This window comes from Sinocyclocheilus grahami, unplaced genomic scaffold (genome assembly GCF_001515645.1).
Source record: "Sinocyclocheilus grahami isolate Dianchi unplaced genomic scaffold, SAMN03320097.WGS_v1.1 scaffold2.1, whole genome shotgun sequence".
Classification (NCBI taxonomy): domain Eukaryota; kingdom Metazoa; phylum Chordata; class Actinopteri; order Cypriniformes; family Cyprinidae; genus Sinocyclocheilus; species Sinocyclocheilus grahami.
In genome coordinates this window covers 2,981,898-3,003,294 of record NW_015505181.1, presented here as the reverse complement: position 1 = coordinate 3,003,294, position 21,397 = coordinate 2,981,898, and the positions used below count along the sequence as shown (strand labels likewise).

The 21,397-nt window shown below is 36.6% G+C and overlaps 1 protein-coding gene across 1 annotated transcript in view; it reads left to right on the top strand.

Annotated features, from left to right (window-relative positions):
• Positions 1-14,713, top strand: part of cdh4 (cadherin 4, type 1, R-cadherin (retinal)) — a 279,171-nt gene extending 264,458 nt beyond the window's left edge. The window contains exons 11-18 of the mRNA XM_016235967.1: positions 646-783; positions 4,258-4,511; positions 7,582-7,724; positions 9,817-10,053; positions 10,331-10,564; positions 11,112-11,251; positions 11,399-11,563; positions 13,361-14,713. Coding sequence (XP_016091453.1) covers positions 646-783; positions 4,258-4,511; positions 7,582-7,724; positions 9,817-10,053; positions 10,331-10,564; positions 11,112-11,251; positions 11,399-11,563; positions 13,361-13,567 — 1,518 coding nt within the window. The 3' untranslated portion in view covers positions 13,568-14,713. The remainder of the gene's footprint in view (positions 1-645; positions 784-4,257; positions 4,512-7,581; positions 7,725-9,816; positions 10,054-10,330; positions 10,565-11,111; positions 11,252-11,398; positions 11,564-13,360) is intronic.
• The last annotated feature ends 6,684 nt before the right edge of the window (positions 14,714-21,397 follow it).

The following is a 21,397-nucleotide window of genomic DNA, read 5'->3' as shown; positions in this document are numbered from 1 at the left end:
AGTGTTGTTATTGTTAACAGAACCTAAGACTATTAAAATTAGTTTTCGTTCATTGAAATAAAGCTGAAATAAAAGAAATATATAAATGTCAGATATAATAAATTAAAACTATATATAAATATAAAAAATATATAAATAAAAATGACAAAATTACTAAAATGAAAACTGAAAATATAAAAATAAAAGCTATTTCAAAATATTATTAAATACTGTAAAAGTATATAAATAATGCTAAAATAACACTGATTTGGAGTATAGTATATATTCAACTTTATTTCCAGACTCAAAATCCATTAGCAAAGCAATAAAATAGACAGTACAACATACAAAACAGTACAATACACTTAAAATAGAAATTGTATATTAATTGTATATTTGAAATAACATAGTAATCATTCAGTAACAATTTCAGTCTACCATGGGATTACCATCTGATATCATTTCTCTGCAGTCTTTCCCAGAAGTGAAATTAAATATAACAACATTTTTGTGGTTGTCCTCAGGAAAAAGGGGAAAAAAGCAGATTTTTTTTATTATTATTGTTTTAATTCCAAAACTGCATAAAATCTGTGGCAAGTCCTTATTTACATATGTGATGTGTGTCCTTTCAGTTGATTAAAATGGACATGTTCTGTGTTGTTTCAGAAAGTGTCTCAGTACGCCATCATAGTTCAGGCCACCGATATGGAGGGCAGCCTGAGCTTCGGCCTGTCCAACACCGCCACGGCCCTCATTAGCATTGCTGACATCAACGACAACCCTCCAGAGCTGGACTCTAAAACAGTGAGTACCCTACAACTTACACAGAGAGCACATACCATGAAATTAAAAGCGATGATTGTAAATAAACTATATTTCATTCAGTACTGAAAAGTGACTTTTAAAAATATAGTTGAATTGAGTAAAAAAAAAAGTCTAATAGATATGACCATAATTCCCTAGTTGATTGATTACATTAACAATTGCAAACATTTTTGTATTACAAGTTTTCTGAAATAGTATGTTTAAATATGCAAATTAGGTGATATCTACTTAAATATGCACTAATTTGCATACTTTCCAGAACTGAAATCTGAACACTGGATAAAGCCAGATTCCAGATTCTTGTTTCTGTTTGTCGACGGATGAGAGTCAAATGAGTAAGTGTCTGAAATTCGTCACTACGTGCTTTGCTGGTTAAACGCAGACAAACATTTCATTAAAGTAAAGCTTTAAAGCTGAGAATATGAATGTCGGAATCAACTTCTCATCGACGTTTTATGGAATTGGGCTTGTGCTTCTTCCAGTTGCATGCTTGTGACAGACGCACATACGGACCATTTTTTGAGCAGAATTCATGAGTTATGTGCTAGAACTAATTTGTTTAGTTTTTTTATCCTCCTCTCTCTCTCTCTCTCTCTCTCTCTCTCTCTCTCTCTCTCTTTCTCTCTCTTTCTCTCTCTTTCTCTCTCTTTCTCTCTCTCTCTCTCTTATTTATATATATATATTCACCCACACAGACTGAGTCAAGCAGGGTAGAAATGTTCTGTGATTATATGCATTTGACAGAGGCATGAAGCAGTATACATCTTGCTGTAGGAGACCCTCAGAAACGTAAGCAAGCTAATTAAGCGAAATTGCTTGAGGGGGTGTAAACCTAGTATATATATCGCTTCCAATTTGAAGACAGCCACATGTTTTATTCATGTAAAAACTGCATGAATATGGAAAGAGTAAAGCAAAATAGTACTGCGTTTAAGATATAACTGATCACTCTTTTACTACTGTAAGTCAGAATAACTTTGTAAGTTGAAAGAAAGTTAAACTCAGCAAAATGAGCTTTTGGGCTTTTGTGATTATTTATTTAAATAAAAATAAAATTTAAAAATGTCAACAAACCAAAAACCTTTATGTTTGATATGATTGATTTTTATTTGTTTATTTATTTATTTATTTTAGTTTCTAGACTGAGCTGTTTACAAACATTCAACTGTAAACTCTTGACTGAAGTGATATAAAAAAAATGAATACTGGGCAACACACTCAGCCTATCATTAATTATGAATAGTGTTACTAGTAATGAATATCTTTAGCTCTTCCAACAGCTCTTCTTCTAATTAATTCATTTCTGTCACAGATCATTTCTGTCTTTAAGTACATTCAAATTACCACATCTAATATGGTGCCAATGAGATACTCAAGGTTTTTGTAATGAATGATTTCTTTACATACTGTATATTTATAGAGAATGTGGCTTAAATGTTGCCTTGGTTCCAAAACACCAAGGGAAAATAAGAAATTTAATTTCTTTTTTTTTCTTTGTCTATCCTCTGAACTTCTTCTCACTTAACTTCCCCCCTCAGTAATCCACAAATCATAAACAAGTATCACTTTCCTTCCCTCTTCTTTTTTTACAGTACACACACATGCAGCATGCCTTCACACACACATACACACAATTTCAAAATCTTATTGAACTAGCCTCCAGAGGATTTTTTTCGTCAAACTGGAAGCAGTAGCCTATAGAAAAATGGGACTCTGATTTTGCACAGATCAATCAGTCACTCAATCATGTCTTCTACTGTCCTGTCCTCTACTGGTCTCTTGCATCCCATCCTGGAAGGGACACAGCACATTTGTTTGATCTCAACAGTGTTTTTCTGCTTATCAGTAAATGCAGCTGTGCATCCCAGACAGCGTGCAGCTGGAGAGACAGGACGGCCCTGTGATGTTTTCATCACTATAGCCAGTAGATATTACTCGTTCTGTCGCTGTCTCTCATCATTCTCTCGTTTTGATGATTTTGAACCAATAAACCATGAAAATAAACCATTTATTTTATTTTAAGTATCTGAAGTATGTGTAAGCGTCTTTGCCAGTGTTGGAGGGTTTCTGAGTAAATATAGCGCCGTTAATAATTAAATTTTTCTGAAATTTCACAACACATAAAGAGCTACTTTTTCCAATCAGTGACATTTGTAATTGAGCAAACTCGTACATTAATCAAAGATGTTCATTAGGTTAATTTGGATGACTCAGTTAAATGAACATTCAAAAAAAGTTCCTGAAGAATCACTGTTCAGTAGTCCCTGTGACATTTACATCTAGTTATAGTTCATCGTAGTTTTAACACTGTGTTGTTAGAAGTTTATTTTTTGCATTGGGTGTAAATTTATTTTTAATATGGTAGACATGCATTTTAAGCATAATTTGTTTTTGTTTTTTTAAATGCTGTCTACTTACATAGCTTCAATGTAGTTTATTTTTGTTAGTAGCATGTTGTGTAGCTAACTTCTTTAAAGGGGTCATATGATGTTGCTAAAAAAAAACATTATTTTCTGTATTTGGTGTAATGAAATGTGTTTATGCGGTTTAAGGTAAAAAAAAAACGTGTGACAGAAATGTTTATGCCCCTTACCATACTGTGATGCCCTGTCAGGCCAGGGCGTAACATAAAACCATGTCTGCATTTCTGATCGGAGAAATGACAAACAACAAGCGCTACTCTACACTGCCCAAAACTTGCGTTTGAATCATCAGTGGCAAATTCTTTAAATATAAAAAACGTACTTACAGTCTGTGAATCAGAACAGCCGGCATTGTAGTCTACTCTCCCAGGATCAGGAAACAGTCCTCCATAAAATGTGCTGCACACATCTGAATATTTGGGTTGAACTGTTCTGGATCAGTGTTGTAAATACAACTTAACCACTGATTTCAAGTCGTGTCCTCTTTTGGAAGGCCAAACAAAGTAGTTTCGCTTTCACAACGAAACACAGCGTCACACGCGGCGGCGGCGGCGGCCTAGAGTGAGGAACGGCCGGTGGGCTGAGTGAGCAGAGGCGGTGGATTCGACGAAGGAGCATCCGGAGGGCTTGCCTTCGGCATAAATGTATTTCAGCCTCTTTGGAACTGTTACCCAGCTTTCACAGTCACATGCGGTTCGGTACACCACATTTCTACCCATAGAACAGCTGATCCTCTCATACTCTCCTCGTCAACTACTTTTAACCATTACTCTAGGGTTCACTTCATCTCCTATCTCAAACTTAAGTCACTTTCTGTTCCTCTTCTAACACTTTTGGAGTCTCATTTAGCTTGACAGTGAAGAGTTAGTTTAATGGCTTTACTTGAAATGGGTTTTGCAGTTTCATTGAATGGCTTCATTGAATCATGTTTCCTCTAACAAAAAAAAACAGCCTCTTGCTCATGTTACCAAATCTAAAATCACCTTCCTATTATTGGAGTACAATCAAGTGTTTTTGTGCATATCTGTAGCCGATCGACTATGAGAGGAACAACGCCTTCACGCTGATGGTGGTGGTCTCAAACCAAGCTCACCTGGCCAGCGGGATCCCTTCCTCACCGTCCTCCTCTGCTGCTGTTGCAATCACAGTACTGGATATCAACGAGGCCCCCGTCTTCCCATCCAACCCTAAAATCATCCGTTTTGAAGAGGGAGTGCCTGCTGACACAACCCTCGCTACTTTCGCCGCACTGGATCCAGACCGCTTCATCCAGCAGACTATCAGGTAGAGAGGAAACTGTTCAAACTGAGGAGTCTGTTTGAAACTCAGGATGTCAATCTTTCTGAGCGACCGAAATTTTGTCAATCATTTGTGTTCTTACTCCCTGAAACACACACACAGATCAGTGACAAAAAAATTCAGTTTAGTCCAAAGGTGCCAGGTTATCATCAATGTTCCTTTTAATTTTCAAGTTTTTTTCATACATTTTTGAAAAATATTTATACCATTTCAGCCAAAAAGTCATGTGGTGATTAAATGTCAAGTGGTGTAACCATTAAGTAAAATGTCATACATTTTTCTTATACACTAAATGCACTTGAGCGTATGTATGCTAATCATTATTTATAAATTAATAAAAAAAAAACATTCAAATGTTTCTCTTTTTTTTTTAGTTTATGACCTTGTCACAATGTCAGGAGTCTGCTGTTTTAAATAATAATAATCATAATAATAATAATAATGTTATTATTATGTAGTTTTTTTTCTTTGCTGCAGTTAAAGTTTACACAAAAAAATCTAAATGTATTTTTACTCACATGTTGAATATGTATGTCATAGATGTACAGTTGTGATCAAAACTTTACATACACTTCTCAGTATCTGCAAAATGTTAATTATTTTACCAAAACAAGAGGGATCATACAAAATGTGTGTCATTTTATTTAGTACTGACCTGAATAAGATATTTCACATAAAAGACATTTACATATAGTCCACAAGAGAAAATAATAGTTGAATTTATAAAATGACCCCCTTCAAAAGTGTACATACGCTTGATTCTCAATACTGTGTTGTTAACTGGATAATCCACAGCTGTTTGTTTTTTTGTGATGGTTGTTCATGAGTCCATTGTTTGTCCTGAACAGTTAAACTGCCCGCTGTTCTTCAGAAAAATCCTTCAGGTCCAACAAATTCTTTGGTTTTCCAGCATCTTTTGCGTATTTGAACCCTTTCCAACAATGGCGGTATGATTTTGTGATCAATTTTTTTCACACTGAGGACAACTGAGGGACTTACATGCAACTACTACAAAAAGTTCAAATGCTCACTCACCTCTTATTTTGGTAAAATAATTAACATTTTGCAGATACTGCAAAGTGTATGTAAAATGTTGACCACAACTGTACATTGCAGTCATTCATGTATTTTTTACTAACATATTTAGAATAAGACAAAAAAAGTGTCACATTATTGACCTACATATAAGTGCACAGTTATACACTGCATTGCCTGAAAGCTTACTTTTTCTAATCTTTGTCTCTTAACAACAGTACTGTTACTTAAATGCTTTTAATTCGTTTCAGAGTCTTATTGAATAATCGATTGACTCAGCAATTGCTAATGATCACTTACATAAAGCTCTCATTAACAAGTGACACACGTGAATAGCAAATCAGCCTGATGTCCGCCACATAAAGTCTAGTATATTCTACCCACTCTGTTCACTTTTCAATTTTCTGCTGAATCATACTTGAGTTTTAAAATTCCCATAAATCTATGAGGACTTTATTTGACTGGTGAGTTTAAGAGCCATTTTTATAGAAACCAGGCTTAAAACAAATCCATCACTCTCGGGTGCAGGTCAGCCCCTGACTTTGTAAGCGAACATCAGAAGTACATGCGATTTCCATACTGTGCTGCATGTCAAGTGATGTAGCACATATCGTTCGCACCATTAGCACCCCTGGGAGCAGCTAAATGCTTTTAATTGACTCTCTCCTGTTCTAGTCCCTTGGTTGTGCCTGGGTTGCCAAGCAACAGGGTGAAAGGTCATCGAGTAATGAGCCGAACCATTCCCCACACTGCTGTTTCTATTGTGTCTCTCCCTCTCTCTCTATCAGTTGTTCACGCTTGATCTCTCTCGATTTCTTTTTTTCATGACTCAAAAGTGTGCGGGCAAGATGCCAGCTTGAAGTATTGATCCAAAGTTTGCCTCCGTGCACGTTCACTCACACACTCAGGGGACCTTCACTAGACTTGCTCCATGGATCACTGTGTGCAAGGAACGGTCCGATCAATATAGTCCACACTGTGGCACTCTCGCTCTCCGATTCTATCAGTGTTATAGGCTCAAATAAGTTACAGGGAAGTGCTGAGCAAACAAAAGACCCTGACAAACAAACAAACAAATAGATTCAGTGTGGGCTTGATTATTAGCAGTACTGAAATAATTTGGGTAACACTTTACTTGAAGGGGTGTGCATAAGACTGACATGATACCTTCATAATCATGACATGACACATGTCATGAATATGAAGGTTTTTTATGCATGTTTATGACAACTGTCATTAAGTGTCATTCGCTCAGTTATGTCATTTTTAATGCAAATATGACATTATTTGACCTAACCCTAACCCTACCCTTACCCCTAACCATAGCCCATAACAAAGACACCTCAAACAATGTCATCTTTGCATTAAAAATTACATAACTGAGTGAATGACACTTAATGACAGTTGTCATAAACATGCATAAAAAACCTTCATATTCATGACATGTGTCATGTCATGATTATGTAGGTGTCATGTCATGATTATGAAGGCGTCATGTCAGCCTTATGCACACCCCTTCAAGTAAAGTGTAACCATAATTTGCGATAATAATCAAACACCAATAGCGAATTGATGCATTCTTGCCAAATTTGAGACCTGGTCTGGCAGATAAATAGGCTGTAACTGTTTTTAACTTTAGTGTTTTGGATTAATAGCGCAGAAGCCTGAGATATTACCCAATAATATGTAGAAGAAAGATTATGTGTCACATCTGTGATTTGATTGAGTGTAAATGTTTCCACAGTTTTCTGTGCAGATCCAGTGATCAGAACAGAGCCCATGCTGTGACTGAATGAGGGACATATCTTAATAATCCACATGCTATATCCTCATAACAGACTAAATATGATTTTAACGGCATTTAAATGGATTGATGATCTCAAAGTTCTACATTATTACCCTCAGCCATACTGTTACAGCATAAATTATGATTGAATGTTGAGCTCTATGGCCACGTCTTTCGGATGCTTATGGATTTTTATCCGGAGTAATCTGATGAACGAATGCTTTTGGCCTTCAGGTACTCCAAACTGTCAGATCCAGCCAACTGGCTGAAAATCAACAGGACCAATGGAAGGATCACCACCACAGCGGTGCTGGACCGTGAATCGCCGTATATGAAGAAAAATGTATATGAAGCAACCTTTTTGGCCGTGGACAACGGTAAGAATAGAGGGGGAAAGTTTCAACGAAATCAAAACTTTAAGTGAGTATCGGTGCATTAAAGATGTTGTGTATGAAAAAATGGATTTAAACGATTAGTTAGGTCAATTTGGAGAAAGGTTGGTTTGCTTGAACCTAATTTGTCCCACAGAGCCAAAAAGCTGTTCTCAGCCTATCGATTCATAACCTATCAGGACTGGGGCATTTTTCATTGTTTTCATTGTCTTGCTCTATATTTAACCAAGAAAGTGTTCCAACAAAGCTGCTGTCCAATCACAGTTGATTTGCTTCTCCATGTTTACAGAAACTTTCTTAAATAGAGAGACTACATTATGTTTAGCACAGGGAGTTGCTTCACACCATCAGAACACCTCAGGAGGAGTTGGTATGAATAGGAATGAATGGTTATCTTTGTCACAAGTTAACCCATATTTAATGTAATCTAGGTAGAATTGATTTAACTCATAGTTTTGATCATGGTTTTTGAGGATGAGGGATTGTCTCACCAGTGTTGAGCAAACTAACTTGCAAAACTACAAGCTAATCATATTTTAAAGTAATTGAAGTACAGTCTGTTTTGAATCGTTAGCCATACTACCTGCTACAAACAATTATTTAATCTTTTTGTTGTGTTGTTTATGGAACAAAAATGAGGGGTTTTGAATTAACAGATAATTAGAGTGACTGTATCAAGCTTGAAAAGATTCACACATATTTACATAACTGTGTCAAAAACATAGAACAGTGACTTCAATGTTTGAATCGTTTTTTAATATGCTTATTTACATGGTGTTCAACAAACCAATTCACTAAAATAAATTAGTACCACCTTTAGGACCATCGCATGCTACATGAGAAATTGGACAGTCGAACGAACTGATTCACTAGAATGAATCAGACTTTCAAAAGATGCATCTGAGGAAGAATCATTAAGGGTGAACTGATTCACTAAGATGACTCAGACTTTCCAATGCTACATATTATGAAATAAAACATTTCTACATTACATTTAGGAGTAGTTTATCAATGGTGACTATGTCAAGGTGATGTACAGTTCTAGGATAGTAAGAATCATGCAGTTAGTTAATGACATGCATTCAAACCGAAACGGTGAACATGATTAACAGCAATGATTATATGTTGTGATCAAACTTATAGCATTGTAAGGAAAATGTGGTAGGTTTGTATGCTGGTTCAGGGTTGGCGTCATCAAATGATTTGCTAAAATGACAGACTTTCAAATACTAAATATAAAAATAGAGGGCAGTTTAGGACAAACTAATTGACTATTTATATCTTTCAGTGCTACATATGAGATAAGCACGTTTGATTATATATTTGATTATCAAAAAAAGAGATGTAGTGTTTACATCACTATTTATTTGCATGTTTATTTTTAGTCAAACTCTTTAAAATTAAGAAACTAAAGTTGCTTAACATAGAGTATTGCTTCACAAGCTTCAGGGGAGGTTGGTATGATTAGGAAATTGACCAATCTATCTGCCTGTCTTGGTGATTTTTTCCCCAGAAGCTTTCAAAGGTGTCCGTAGTGGCAGGCCTTGTCAGTCCTATCTGAACAAAGGTATTTTGGCCTAAATCAATATGTCTTTAGGGACTGGCGTTTTGTCTTGCAGTTGATACAGATGCCCAGGGTTGACGGGTTGTATTTTAGACTCATATTGGACCTTCTAATAACAAAATTTGACAGAATCAATCTTTCTAATATCTAGCCTGTTACTCAGTCAGAGCTTTGGGAATGATACCATGCCATGTTTTCCACAAATGCCCCTCACCTGTGATGGCAGATTGTTTGGAGAGCAAGCAGGTATATATCTGGCCTTTGTACAGTGTGTTTTTGTCTTTGATTCACACACAGCCGTAGGGAGCAGATGTGTCTGTTTCTTCAGGCAAAGTTATTACATATATCTGTCCTCTGAGAGAGCCTAGCTCTATTAAAGAGAAAACAGCTTTGTGCAATATTTACGTGCAGTTATCATTTCTTATATCTGACACAATTGAGAGTTTTCAGGACAAATACATGAACTTTACGACCATTACCCCCGACTGTCATTATCCTCTTTCTGTCTCATAGGTTCCCCTCCTGCCACAGGAACCGGTACTCTCCAGATTTATTTGATAGATGTGAATGACAACGTGCCTGTCCTAGTTCCTCAAGAGGCTCTGGTCTGCGAGAGGTCACGACACGGGTATCCAGTCAACATCACAGCCTCGGATTTAGATTCCGAACCCAACGCTGGCCCATATGTCTTTGAGCTACCCTCTTTCCCCTCTTCTGCCCGCCGTAACTGGACCATTTCACGCCTCAATGGTTAGACATGGAGTTTACATTTTACAAATTGAAAGTATTCAAGGCGTTTACCACTTCAACGGGTCATTTTTTTACTTCAGTTCATGCCTTTACTGTCAATTAAAATGTTTCCCTTCAGGTTAATACATCTAACGTTAATAGTGGATAGAAAAAGGATATTCTTTTAATATGTAAATATAGTTTCCAGTTAATATTCAAATAATTTACTTTGGCCCTAATACAGTGATAATATAAAAGCCAAATATTTAATTTGGGATTTAATTTTCTATCTCTCTAGGTAATTATGCCCAGTTGAAACTGCGGATCCCGTACCTGGAGGCAGGCATGTACAGAGTTCCCATTTTAGTTTCCGACTCAGGAAACCCTCCCCTGTCCAACACCTCAGTCTTGAAGGTGAAGGTGTGTCCCTGTGATGAAAACGGAGACTGTACTGTGATCGGGGCAGTGACTGTGGCCGGCCTGGGAACTGGAGCCATCATCACCATCCTCATCTGTATCATTATACTGCTCAGTAAGTGATGGATGGATCAGGCGAATAATAAATGAAGAGATAATTAAATCAGAGAATGCAACAAAACCAAATTTTCACAACATCAGTAAATTGTGATTAATACCCTTTCAACCCATCATTTAATTTTTGATTGAACTGTCAGTCAACATTTTCTCAGCAAGTCTCGTTAGAAATATGTACAGAAGTGCTATTCCCATTCAATGCATGTACCATTTCAAAGTTTATATGCGACTTCCAGAAAGTATTATAATATTAAAAGTATTATTATATTATATGTACACCACCGTACAAACATCTGGGGTCAGTAAGATTTAAAAAAAGCTTTGCCATCGTAAGATGGAATAATAAAAATAATAAAAATAAAAGTTTAAATTGTAATAATAAACCATAAATATATATATATATATATGTGCGTCAGAAAGTTTTTTGTTTTCTTAGATCATGTCTTATCTTGCCTAGGGCACTAAATGAGTCTGGACTGCCACTGGTGACCCCTCAAAATTAGAAAATAGGTGCATGACACCCCTGTATGTTTGTTTTTCTTTAGGTATGGTTCTGTTCTTTGTGGTGTGGGTGAAGCGAAGGGAGAAGGAGCGTCAGACAAAACCCTTATTGATCGACCCTGAGGATGACGTCAGAGATAATATTCTGAAGTATGATGAAGAGGGGGGAGGAGAGGAAGATCAGGTCAGTGTCACACACGTCATGCTGATATCGATTGTCGAGTCAAGGCTGTTTTGACATTTTCAGTCGTTTGCTGCTGCTTTGTCTGTTGCAAGAGCATTTCTGACCTTGTTTCAGACGTGCACTGGCATATTTTTATTTCTGTTGCAGGACTATGATCTGAGTCAGCTGCAGCAGCCCGAGTCTCTAGATCACATAATGAGCAAGCCTGCAGGTGTGCGGAGAGTGGACGAGAGACCCGTTATCCTAGAATCTCAGTACCCGGTCCGGCCCACGATACCACACCCAGGGGACATCGGGGAGTTCATCATTGACGTATGCTCCCTCTGTCTCTTATACGAAGATAATCTAGTTAGGCCTTAGGTTCACCTAATGCCTGCAGAGGGGCATAGGAAAGAAATACAGTTTTAATTTGCAACGAGATTGGAAAGCCATACTTAATTTGATTTCCTGATGTCCACTTATATTTTGGCAGAAATCAATCAGAAATTGTTTTTCATCAGTAATTTGAATCTTCCATCTGATCTTTACAATTAAATAGTCTGTTAAATAGGCTTCTGTGTCTTAAAGAAATGTACTTTGAGCAGGGAAAGGAATTAAGTTCTGAATCATTTCTGGAACAAAATAAGATTATAAATGAAACTCAGAGAAGAAAATGTATAAAAGGGTTAGATCACCCAAAAATGAAAATTCTGACATTAATTACTCACCCTCATGTCGTTCCAAACCCGTAAGACCTCCGTTCATCTTCAGAACACAAATTAAGATATTTTTTATTCATTCTGTCAGCTCTCTGACCCTCCCATAGACAGCAAGGGTACTACCACAATCAACATCCAGAAACGTAGCAAGGAGATCGGTAAAATAATCCATGTGGCATCAGGGGTTCAACCGTAATATTACAAAGCTACGAGAATACTTTTTGTGCGCAAAAGAAAAAAAAACGACTTTATTCAACAATTCGTCTCCTCTGCATCACCCTGGTGCCATTTTGGAGAGTATCCACTGAACGCAAACAGCGTATGTTGTTCTGTGTCAGCCGCACCACACGGATATGCTGTTTTTGTTCAAATCCAAGCACAAACAACGTAGAAAACATACGTTTCTGGACGTTGATCGTGGTAGTACCCTTGCTGTCTATGGGAGGGTCAGAGAGCTCTCAGATTCCATCAAAAATATCTTAATTTGTGTTCCGAAGATGAACAAAGGTCTTACGGGTTTAGAACGACATGAGGGTGAGTAATTAATGATGGAATTTTAATTTTTGGGTGAACTAACCCTTTAAATTCTGTGCTGAAAATTGACAAAGTGTGAAGTATTAAAATAATCAACAATACTGTTAGAAATGAACGTCAGCTACTCTTTCCCAACCTTGCACTGCTTTAAGATATGCAGAGTAGCAGGTTCTACACACAATCATAAACAGAAATTCACACATTAAATGTAATAATAGGAATAATCTCCTTATTTTCTTAACCATGAGTGTGCTGGTTTTATTTTAGTATACTTATATGCTATTATAGTATTTATAAATTTTATGAATTAGCTCTTTCTGTAATATTTTCAGTTTTCATTTTAGTTTGTTTTTCTAACTTTGTTGTGTGATGCTTTTGTCATTTTTATTCGTTTTTTTATGTTTCTATTTAAATAAATGTATTTTTACTTTTTTATATTTTTTTATTTTTAAGTTTTTCATTTAATATTTCTATTTTGCTATATTTTATTTCAACTTTAGTTTAAACTTTATTTCTTTTCAACTTTTGTTTACCAAAAAACTAGTTAACGATACTGAACTGGGCGAACAAAGTTTCTGGTCAGTCATTGACAAGTAAACGTGGATCGACATGTGTTCATCTGATCTGTCCTGATGCGAGTAAGAACCACAAAATGAGTCATTTTTGCAGCTCAATTTAAAAAAATGATCTTTTTCACTGAGCAGGAAGTTACAGTGTGTTTTCATAGTGCATCAAGGTCTTTCATCTCAAGCGATCAAGGAAAATGTGATTCCTCCTGATGTGACCTCTTTAAGCACTTTACAGCAGTGGCTTTCAGAGTGTTTTGTATGCATCTGTTCCAACAGCCTCATCTCATGTTCTCTCTTGCTAATATTAGGGTCTGCGTGCGGCAGATAATGACCCCACTGCTCCTCCCTACGACTCCCTGCTGGTGTTTGACTACGAGGGCAGCGGCTCCACAGCGGGCTCCGTTAGCTCCCTGGACTCCTCCAGCTCTGGAGAACAGGACTACGACTACCTCAATGACTGGGGTCCTCGCTTCAAAAAGCTGGCAGACCTCTACGGAGGAGGGGGAGAGGACTGAAGGTGGGAACTAGAGGAAGACGGAGGGGAACGGAGAGGGCCAGGAGGGACAATTGGCTTCTCGGATGTTTTATTGAGAAGCCGTACGCCAAGCCTCCGACATGGGCTGATTATCTCTCAACAAAAGGAGGATATTGCCCTGCAGCCTGCTCTGGACCTTTGCTGCAATCCACAAGTATTTTACGGCTTTTTACAATATTTCACGTTGTGGTTTCTTCAGTGTTGTTTTGTCATTCCTCTCGGACCGCCTAGAGGCTCAAGATGGAATCGAGTTGCGACGGAGACAGCGAACTCTCTGCGTGCGGGAATCAAAAAAATCGGGTGCACACGCTCGTTTTTCTGTTCGCTTTATCACTAAAGAGAGTTCCACGCACACTTTTTCTCTCAACTTGAATTTCAGTAGAACAGAAGCACTGTTGTTGATAAAGTGCCTTTTGTGGTGTGTTTTGTATCGGACTCCTGCAATCTCAGGGTCGGTTGCCATTTTGAAAAGTTTCTTCTGTTGGGCACACACTCCCCCGTTCCTGTCTGCTCCTCTCGACTACCTTTTGCTTTGCTTTCATCCCTGCATCAACGGTGCAGAACGCCTCTTTGACTACTATGTGGAAAACAAACAAAGGAAACAGAGAATGTTTTGTCAAGACTTTTGTTGATAAACACAGGACTCATTTTCTCTTAAGAAATCTCATTCTCCCTTGAGAAATTGGAGCGTATGAAGTACGAAAAATTCGAAAAATCTGAATTTTTTTTTTGTTTTTAAACTTGACCGACCATATAATGTTGTGTTGTGTAAAAAAAATCAAGATCTTTTTTTTTTTTTAAAGAAGAAAAAATATTACTGGAGAATGCCTTTTAGCTCATACTCTTGCCTGCCTTGTACGATTTTGTGTTGCTTTTCTGAATTGTAAAGGTAATTTAGGCATGACAAGTTGCCAGACAGTCAGACTAAAAGTGATGGCTGAAGAAACCCGACTCTAAAAGGATTGCATCAGAAGAAACCTTCTTTTTTGTCTTGAACATTCCCTTTTTCTAACTTTATAAGTTGATTAAAATATTATATGTGCATGACTTCTTTCAAAACAATGTCTCAAATCTCTCGCACTTGTTCCTCTGTGGTCAGAATGTGAAAAGTAGTTGGCAAAGAATATACACCATACGAAATAAATATAATCTGAAAAAAAATAAATTTTTAAATAAAAAAACAAAAAAAACAAAAAAAAGATTCAAATAGGTTTAAAATGCTGTAAAATACTTATTTTTTTAAACCTTTGCTGCTCTTCAAGCTCCAAGTTGGGTTAAATGACAGTGTCTGGGCCCGTTTGGTTTTAATTGTGTGTGAATGTGTGCAAGTGTATATTTGTCTATATCCTGTACGATTTTTTTAATTCTCTTTTTATATGTTTGTCTTTTGTATTTATATTTTTTTCTTAGGTTTTTATGTTTATTCTTTGGCTATGAGAAATGCAGCAGCGTTCTTTTGTCTTGTCGTGCTGAAGAAAGTCTGTCTCGTTCGTTCTGTCCCTGGATAAGGGTCTAATCCTGCACTGCAGAGAAGCTTACAATCACGCCTGCTCCACCATTCAGTGTAACTGATTTCTCTTTCCATTCATCTCAAATATTGGATGTGCTTTAGAGAATAAACAATCACATTTTTTTTTTTAAATGGGGGGAAAAAAAGGGAAAATTTCTCTGTCTCTGCCCTGTCCATAATAGGTTCATGTCTCTTTTCTTCTCTGTCATACTTCCATGTTTCTTTCAGCTGCTTGTCATAATGTTTTCTGGGTATGAGTGAGCATTGCATTATGCCATCAAGTGACAATTGAATTTAGCTGATATATTGAGTATGGGATTTCTGATTAAGCCATAAAATCAGGCCATTTTAAAATGGCAGCGTGATTATCATTAGAACATCTGGATTTCCATGCATTACCATTAAATTAACATTGACTTACCATAACTTTGGATGACTGCTCCTCCTACACGTTTACCTTCAGAAGCATTAATAATGAAGCACTCTGTCCAGTGATGACAACACTTACCTGATAGAAAGTTTCCAAGATTTTTCACGTTTTGAAATGAGCCATGAAGTTCTTTCCCATGACCCAGTGAGAGGTCAGTGCACTCAAAGGACATATGGCATAATTAAAACATAAGGCCCACCACTAATGACGAATCTCTGGGAGTGGATTAACGCTAAAGAGCATGCAAATGTATGAAATTACAGTTGGGTAATGAGATTAAAAATGTCATAAATGAATTCTTGAGAATGAGGTTTTTTTTTTTAAATGTCAATTTATGTCAGTATGAATCAATCGATTTGCAAGTCATTTTGTTGTATGCTTTATTAGGACTATCAGACAATTTAACATCATAATTGCATTCATTTCAAGATATATTAATTTGCAAGGAATATCTGCCGAGAAAAACAATGATGAAAGTAAATATTTCCATATCATGAAATCACCTTGCGATAAGTTACAATGGAGTTCTGTGTTACACCTAGGGATCATCCACTCTTGTATTCCATCGACAATATTTTTTAATTGTTAGACTATGTTAATATGCATTCGACAACTTTTGTCTGATGCGTCGCAACTTGCTGTTTTTTTAAAGCATCTTACGTCATGAGCGCCACTTTGTCTTTTTGTCATGATAAAAACACTGAAACTTTGGTGCATGATAATTTTTGTGGAATTGCTTTAAATCACCACTAAATTAACAGCCCTTATACAGAATTTATTTAATACAGTGAAATTTGTGATAAAATGAAGGGGAGTTTCATGGACTCTACAGCATGTGCATCAGCACATGCCACAGCTCATTTGGTTTTGATCATTTATTAACCTCTTGCCCATTTTAAAGACAGATACATACTGACAGTTTATCAGTGCTCTTCCATTTGTTTCAATCAGTACAACTCCAGCTCGCAGCATCCCTCTCTTTCTCTCTGCTTCTCTGTTACGCATTGCATACTAAGGTGAACATGTTCTGTTTGATCTATTCTTCATGTACCAAAATTGTGTATGAGTATCTCTCTGCGGTTTCAATAAGTCAGCACACACAGAGCGTGAGCAGAGACACCAGAGAGAGTGAGAGCTGTAGGGGATTGGAACTCTCTGCGGCCGTGTCTATCAATTAGTGCTCTGATTAATCCCTTGCTTTAATCTCATCAAGCAGAACACTGCTAATTACCCACAGACGAGAAGAGAGAGGGATGAAGAAAGAGTAAAACTATAAGAGCATGTGTCATTAGATGCAAGAAGGGGTGGTAATAGAGGAAAAGAGGGAGGAGAGGAAAAGGGAGCAAAAAGAAAAGCGGAGAGTGATCATACAAGATGGCGTCTTTAGGGTGAGATGTTGAACATCTATGGCTCTATTTTGTAGAACACGAAGTTTTGAATAGTGTACTGATGGAATGTACAGGCTAAAGTTTAATAGATGTTTTGTACAAGTTAATGGATTAAAGTAGGACTACATTTTAGGATTTCCAAACCTTCTGTACTAGTTGTACTGAAATAAGATTAAATCCGTGCTGAGAATAATAGTATTTAGGATGCTTGTAGTACAAAATAAAACTATTAATTAAAAGAAGTAATATTAGTAAACATTCTAGAGTATATTTTACCCAAAATTGACATTAAGCTATCTTAAATTATGTAATTTACTATTTAATAAGGCAATCAGTAGCAAATCAGTATATAACTTAAGTTAGAATTTACAGTGTAGAAAAAGATGAAAAGAAAAGCTGACCCTTACAATGTGCAAATACTAAAGCCCTAACAACAAGATGTATTAATACTAAAGTATTTTATTTTCATTACAGTCGATAACTGATATGGTGCTAGTTGCATTTGTATGTAACGCGAGCAAGTCTGCAGTGTGACACAAAGTGACGCTGGTTTAAGTTTCCCGGATGAGCAGACTGATATACAGCAGTGTCATGGACAACAGAAAATATTATATATAATAAATATTAAATATAAATACAGGGTTCATAATAGTACCACAAGAGTACATATTACTACTCTAAGGTACCAATATGCACCCTTTAGGGGTAAAGAAGTTACAAAGGTGTCCCTCTGAGGGTACTGCCCCAGTGACAAGCTGTTGTACCCCTAAAGGTTCCATTTTTTGCAAAAAAATTTTGAGAGTGTATAGAAAGAGAGTGTGATCGGTGGGAATATCTGCTGGATACCGCCCAATGATTATTCACGATTAGTTCTCTGAGTACTTAAGAACCAATCACTCTGATTTGTGAACAAATCAACTAGTCTAGTTTTTTAAATTAATTTCCTAGTCATTGTAATTACACAGAAAAGAAAGAAAAATTTTGAAGAAATAAAGGCCTGCAGGTTTGGAACGACATGAGGATGAGTAAAAGTTGATCGAATTTTCATTTCAGTGAAATATCTAGTAATAGCAAGCAGCTCTGGTAACACTTTATTTTAGGGTCTCTTAACTAGTTGCTTATTACTAGAATATTAACCATTTATTGGTACTAATTAAGCACATATTAATGCCTTTATTCTGCATCCCTAATCCTACGCAATACCTAAACTTAACAACTACCTTACTAACTATTAATAAGCAACAATTTAGGAATTTATTGAGGGAAAAGTCGTAGTTAATAGTGAATAAGTGTTCCCTATTCTAAAGTGTTACCGCAGCTCTTGTTTTTGTTAAAGAAAAGTGTTTAAAGGAAGCCAGCGATCAGATTAATTTCTTTTGTATAGGCGCTTCTCAGGCAGCCAAGCCACGGCGGCAGAAAAAATATATTAAGGCACTGATGGATTGTTCTTTCACAAATACAAACTTAAGAGGTGGCTTGCGGCCAACGTTGTGTATGTCATTAATAAAGTTTGCCCTTTCAAATACACTTAAACATATTTTTCATCTACTCAATAAAGGCCTAGATTTCCAAGGCCATGGACGAGAACAAATCAATTTGAAAATGATTTGGACAGTGTACATGTGCCTGCGTACATTATTGAATAGGGTGTCTTAATTGAATGTTTACAGGTAAGTGCTGAGAGCATCCAGAACAAACAAAATCACTCTACGGCTACGCTGTGCTGACTCAGCTATTCTAAAGTGAGACGCAAGTCAACCACAGAAAGTGTTTCAGCTATGTAAATGGAATGAATACAAAGGAGCCTTGCAGTTTATTTGTCAGTGTCTGCTGTAATGGCCGTCCATTTTTCGCTAAACCATCATTCAGCATTATAAGTACAGGAACTGTGAAGTAGATTGTAATATTTCATCAGCTCACTAATAGTATATGCAGTAAACAATGAAGATAGCATGTCAGTCTTAGACACTAAATTATAATTGAACAATTTACTTATATTTGGCATCTGGTAAATGTTTTGTTAACATAGCACTGAGATGGGTCTAGTCACTACTAGGGTGATGTTTTAAATCCTGAATCAGCAACATGACAATCCATACCAAAGTCAAAATGCAGCTGTAGCAGAACTCAGAAATCCCTCTGCGATGCTAAAGTTCTTCCCACAGTGGGTGTGTCTCAAGAGAGACAACTAATTGGCTGTGGCCAAACACACAATCTCAGTGGACCTGGATTCTGCTGTTGCGTGTATATATATTTCAGCTGGAAGATGTCATACTGTTCTATTTCAATAATATCATTCTGCTGAATCTGATGAATTGCATTTAATATATTTTGTGTTTTTGCGTGGTGCTGAGCGATTTGTCGATGGCCTACAAAAGTCAAGTTTGCAGAGTTTCAAGAACCAGGGAAAAAGCTTTTGGGTGAAGTCTTCATAGAAACAAAATGGTGTAATATGGGAATCATATTAGCCATGTGAAGTTGTACAGAAAAAAAACTGACAAAACTAAGTTTAAAAAGAGACATTTTCAGCAGATGAACAATGATGGTTGCTAGATGCTAGAATTTGTTTTGTAGCTATAAAATGATCTACAATACAGCTTATTACAGTATGTAGCACACCTGTATCTGCAAAGGCTTTTATTATCATGTGCAAATTTGGACACTGACAGATTTTATTGTTTCAAAATCCCCTTCCGGGGGCTGACATGTTCACACAGAATTTTAATATGGTGTGGGTTTTGTTTTAGAAGCCGTCACTGAGTCATCCAAATGGAAATCTCATTAGTATGATTACAGTGGAAGAACATTTCTGAATGGTCTGATGGATGATCAGGATAGGTTTTAAAACCTGAAAGCAGTCATTACGAGAAACCATCCCTGCCAAATCAGTGCTTTTCTTTGCTAATGTTTTAGTTTATGTAGTGTATACTTTCATGAACATCCAAAAGCAGTCTAAAAGAAGTAGAACAAGCATTTAGGAGATATGCTGACTCAAGTAGGCCAGGTGAGGCCCCTTTGGATGTTCTACATTTGAGTTTGATACAATCATTTTCTGTCCATGGAACTGCGATGGGAAATCAGTTTGTTCCCTGCATCTCTAATATTCATATGGACGATTTAGAGCAAGCAAGTGTCTGGAGCATGTTGCAACAAACAGCCTAATTTACAAAAAACCTTGAAAACTGCCTTATAATGCAGGGTCTGTGCAAGTATACTGATGTGGCTACAAATATAACAACATCATAGTTGAATCTTTTTACTAGTGCAAGTGCAAAAAACGTTTGTCTTTGTAATCTTTCATCAAAATGTAAATTTGACAAATTTAGCTTGCTCCACCTCGAAAATAATTTTCTTTTCAGCTGACATCAAGTCCTTTTTTTAGCCCCTTCCCTCCAAAGAGCTTTCATATAGAGAGACTTATCTCCCAATGGATAAAATCAAGTCCTGTTCTACTTTTCTTCTCACTGAATATGCTTTTTCACCCAGAAATATATCAAATGTTGCTAGTAAAATGAGTCGTGAAAACTCTTTAAAGCCTTAGGCTGAGGAGATAAACTTCTTAAAACTAAAACACTGAAAGTGACAAGGATCTTTAAATTGAGACAATACCCCAAAAATGATCAATCTTATCCTTTTTGTGACCACCTTTCTTCTACAGTCTAATTACATTCTAGAATTAACACTTATTTGAGGGAGCCACAGTACTTTGACGTAATAGCTGAGTTTCTAGGGCTTCTGGTTCATCGTTTTGGAATGGACAACAAGGGAGCAAGAATAATCACTTTAGAACAATACGTCCACAAATCCTCTATATCCCTTATTTTCTGTTTGAAGTCTGAGAGACCCTTAAGTCCCATTTAGCTCAAAAAACAGGCCTGACTAAAATTGGTACAAGGCAATACTTTTTTACTTTTGTATGAGTTTTATGAGTACCTAGATGAGAACGGATTCTAATATTCGAACAGTTTTTTTTTTTTTCAACAGTGTGTTCTTGCTGTGGACAAAGTGAGCTTCAGTAATGTCTGTCCTCTAGGTGTTAATTAGGTTGGAAAATTGGAAGTGATAATTTCTGATAAATCAACACCACTTATGTACATTTACATTAGCATGGTGAGGAGAATCTGGCTACTGTGAGTCCTAAGAAGTAGAATGGTTAATGTAAATGATTTACAGTGGGTACGGAAAGCATTCAGACCCCCTTAAATTTTTCACTATTTGTTATATTGCAGCCATTTGCTAAAATCATTTAAGTAAATTTTTTTCCTCATTAATGTACACACAGCACCCCATATTGACAGAAAAACACAGAATTGTTGACATTTTTGCAGATTTATTAAAAAAGAAAAACTGAAATATCACATGGTCCTAAGTATTCAGACCCTTTGCTCAGTATTTAGACTATGTAAACCTATGACCCCAGCCAAGACTGGAACATTTTGCTCTCTATTTTCGACCGCTAGTGAACAGCAGCTGTTGGACATT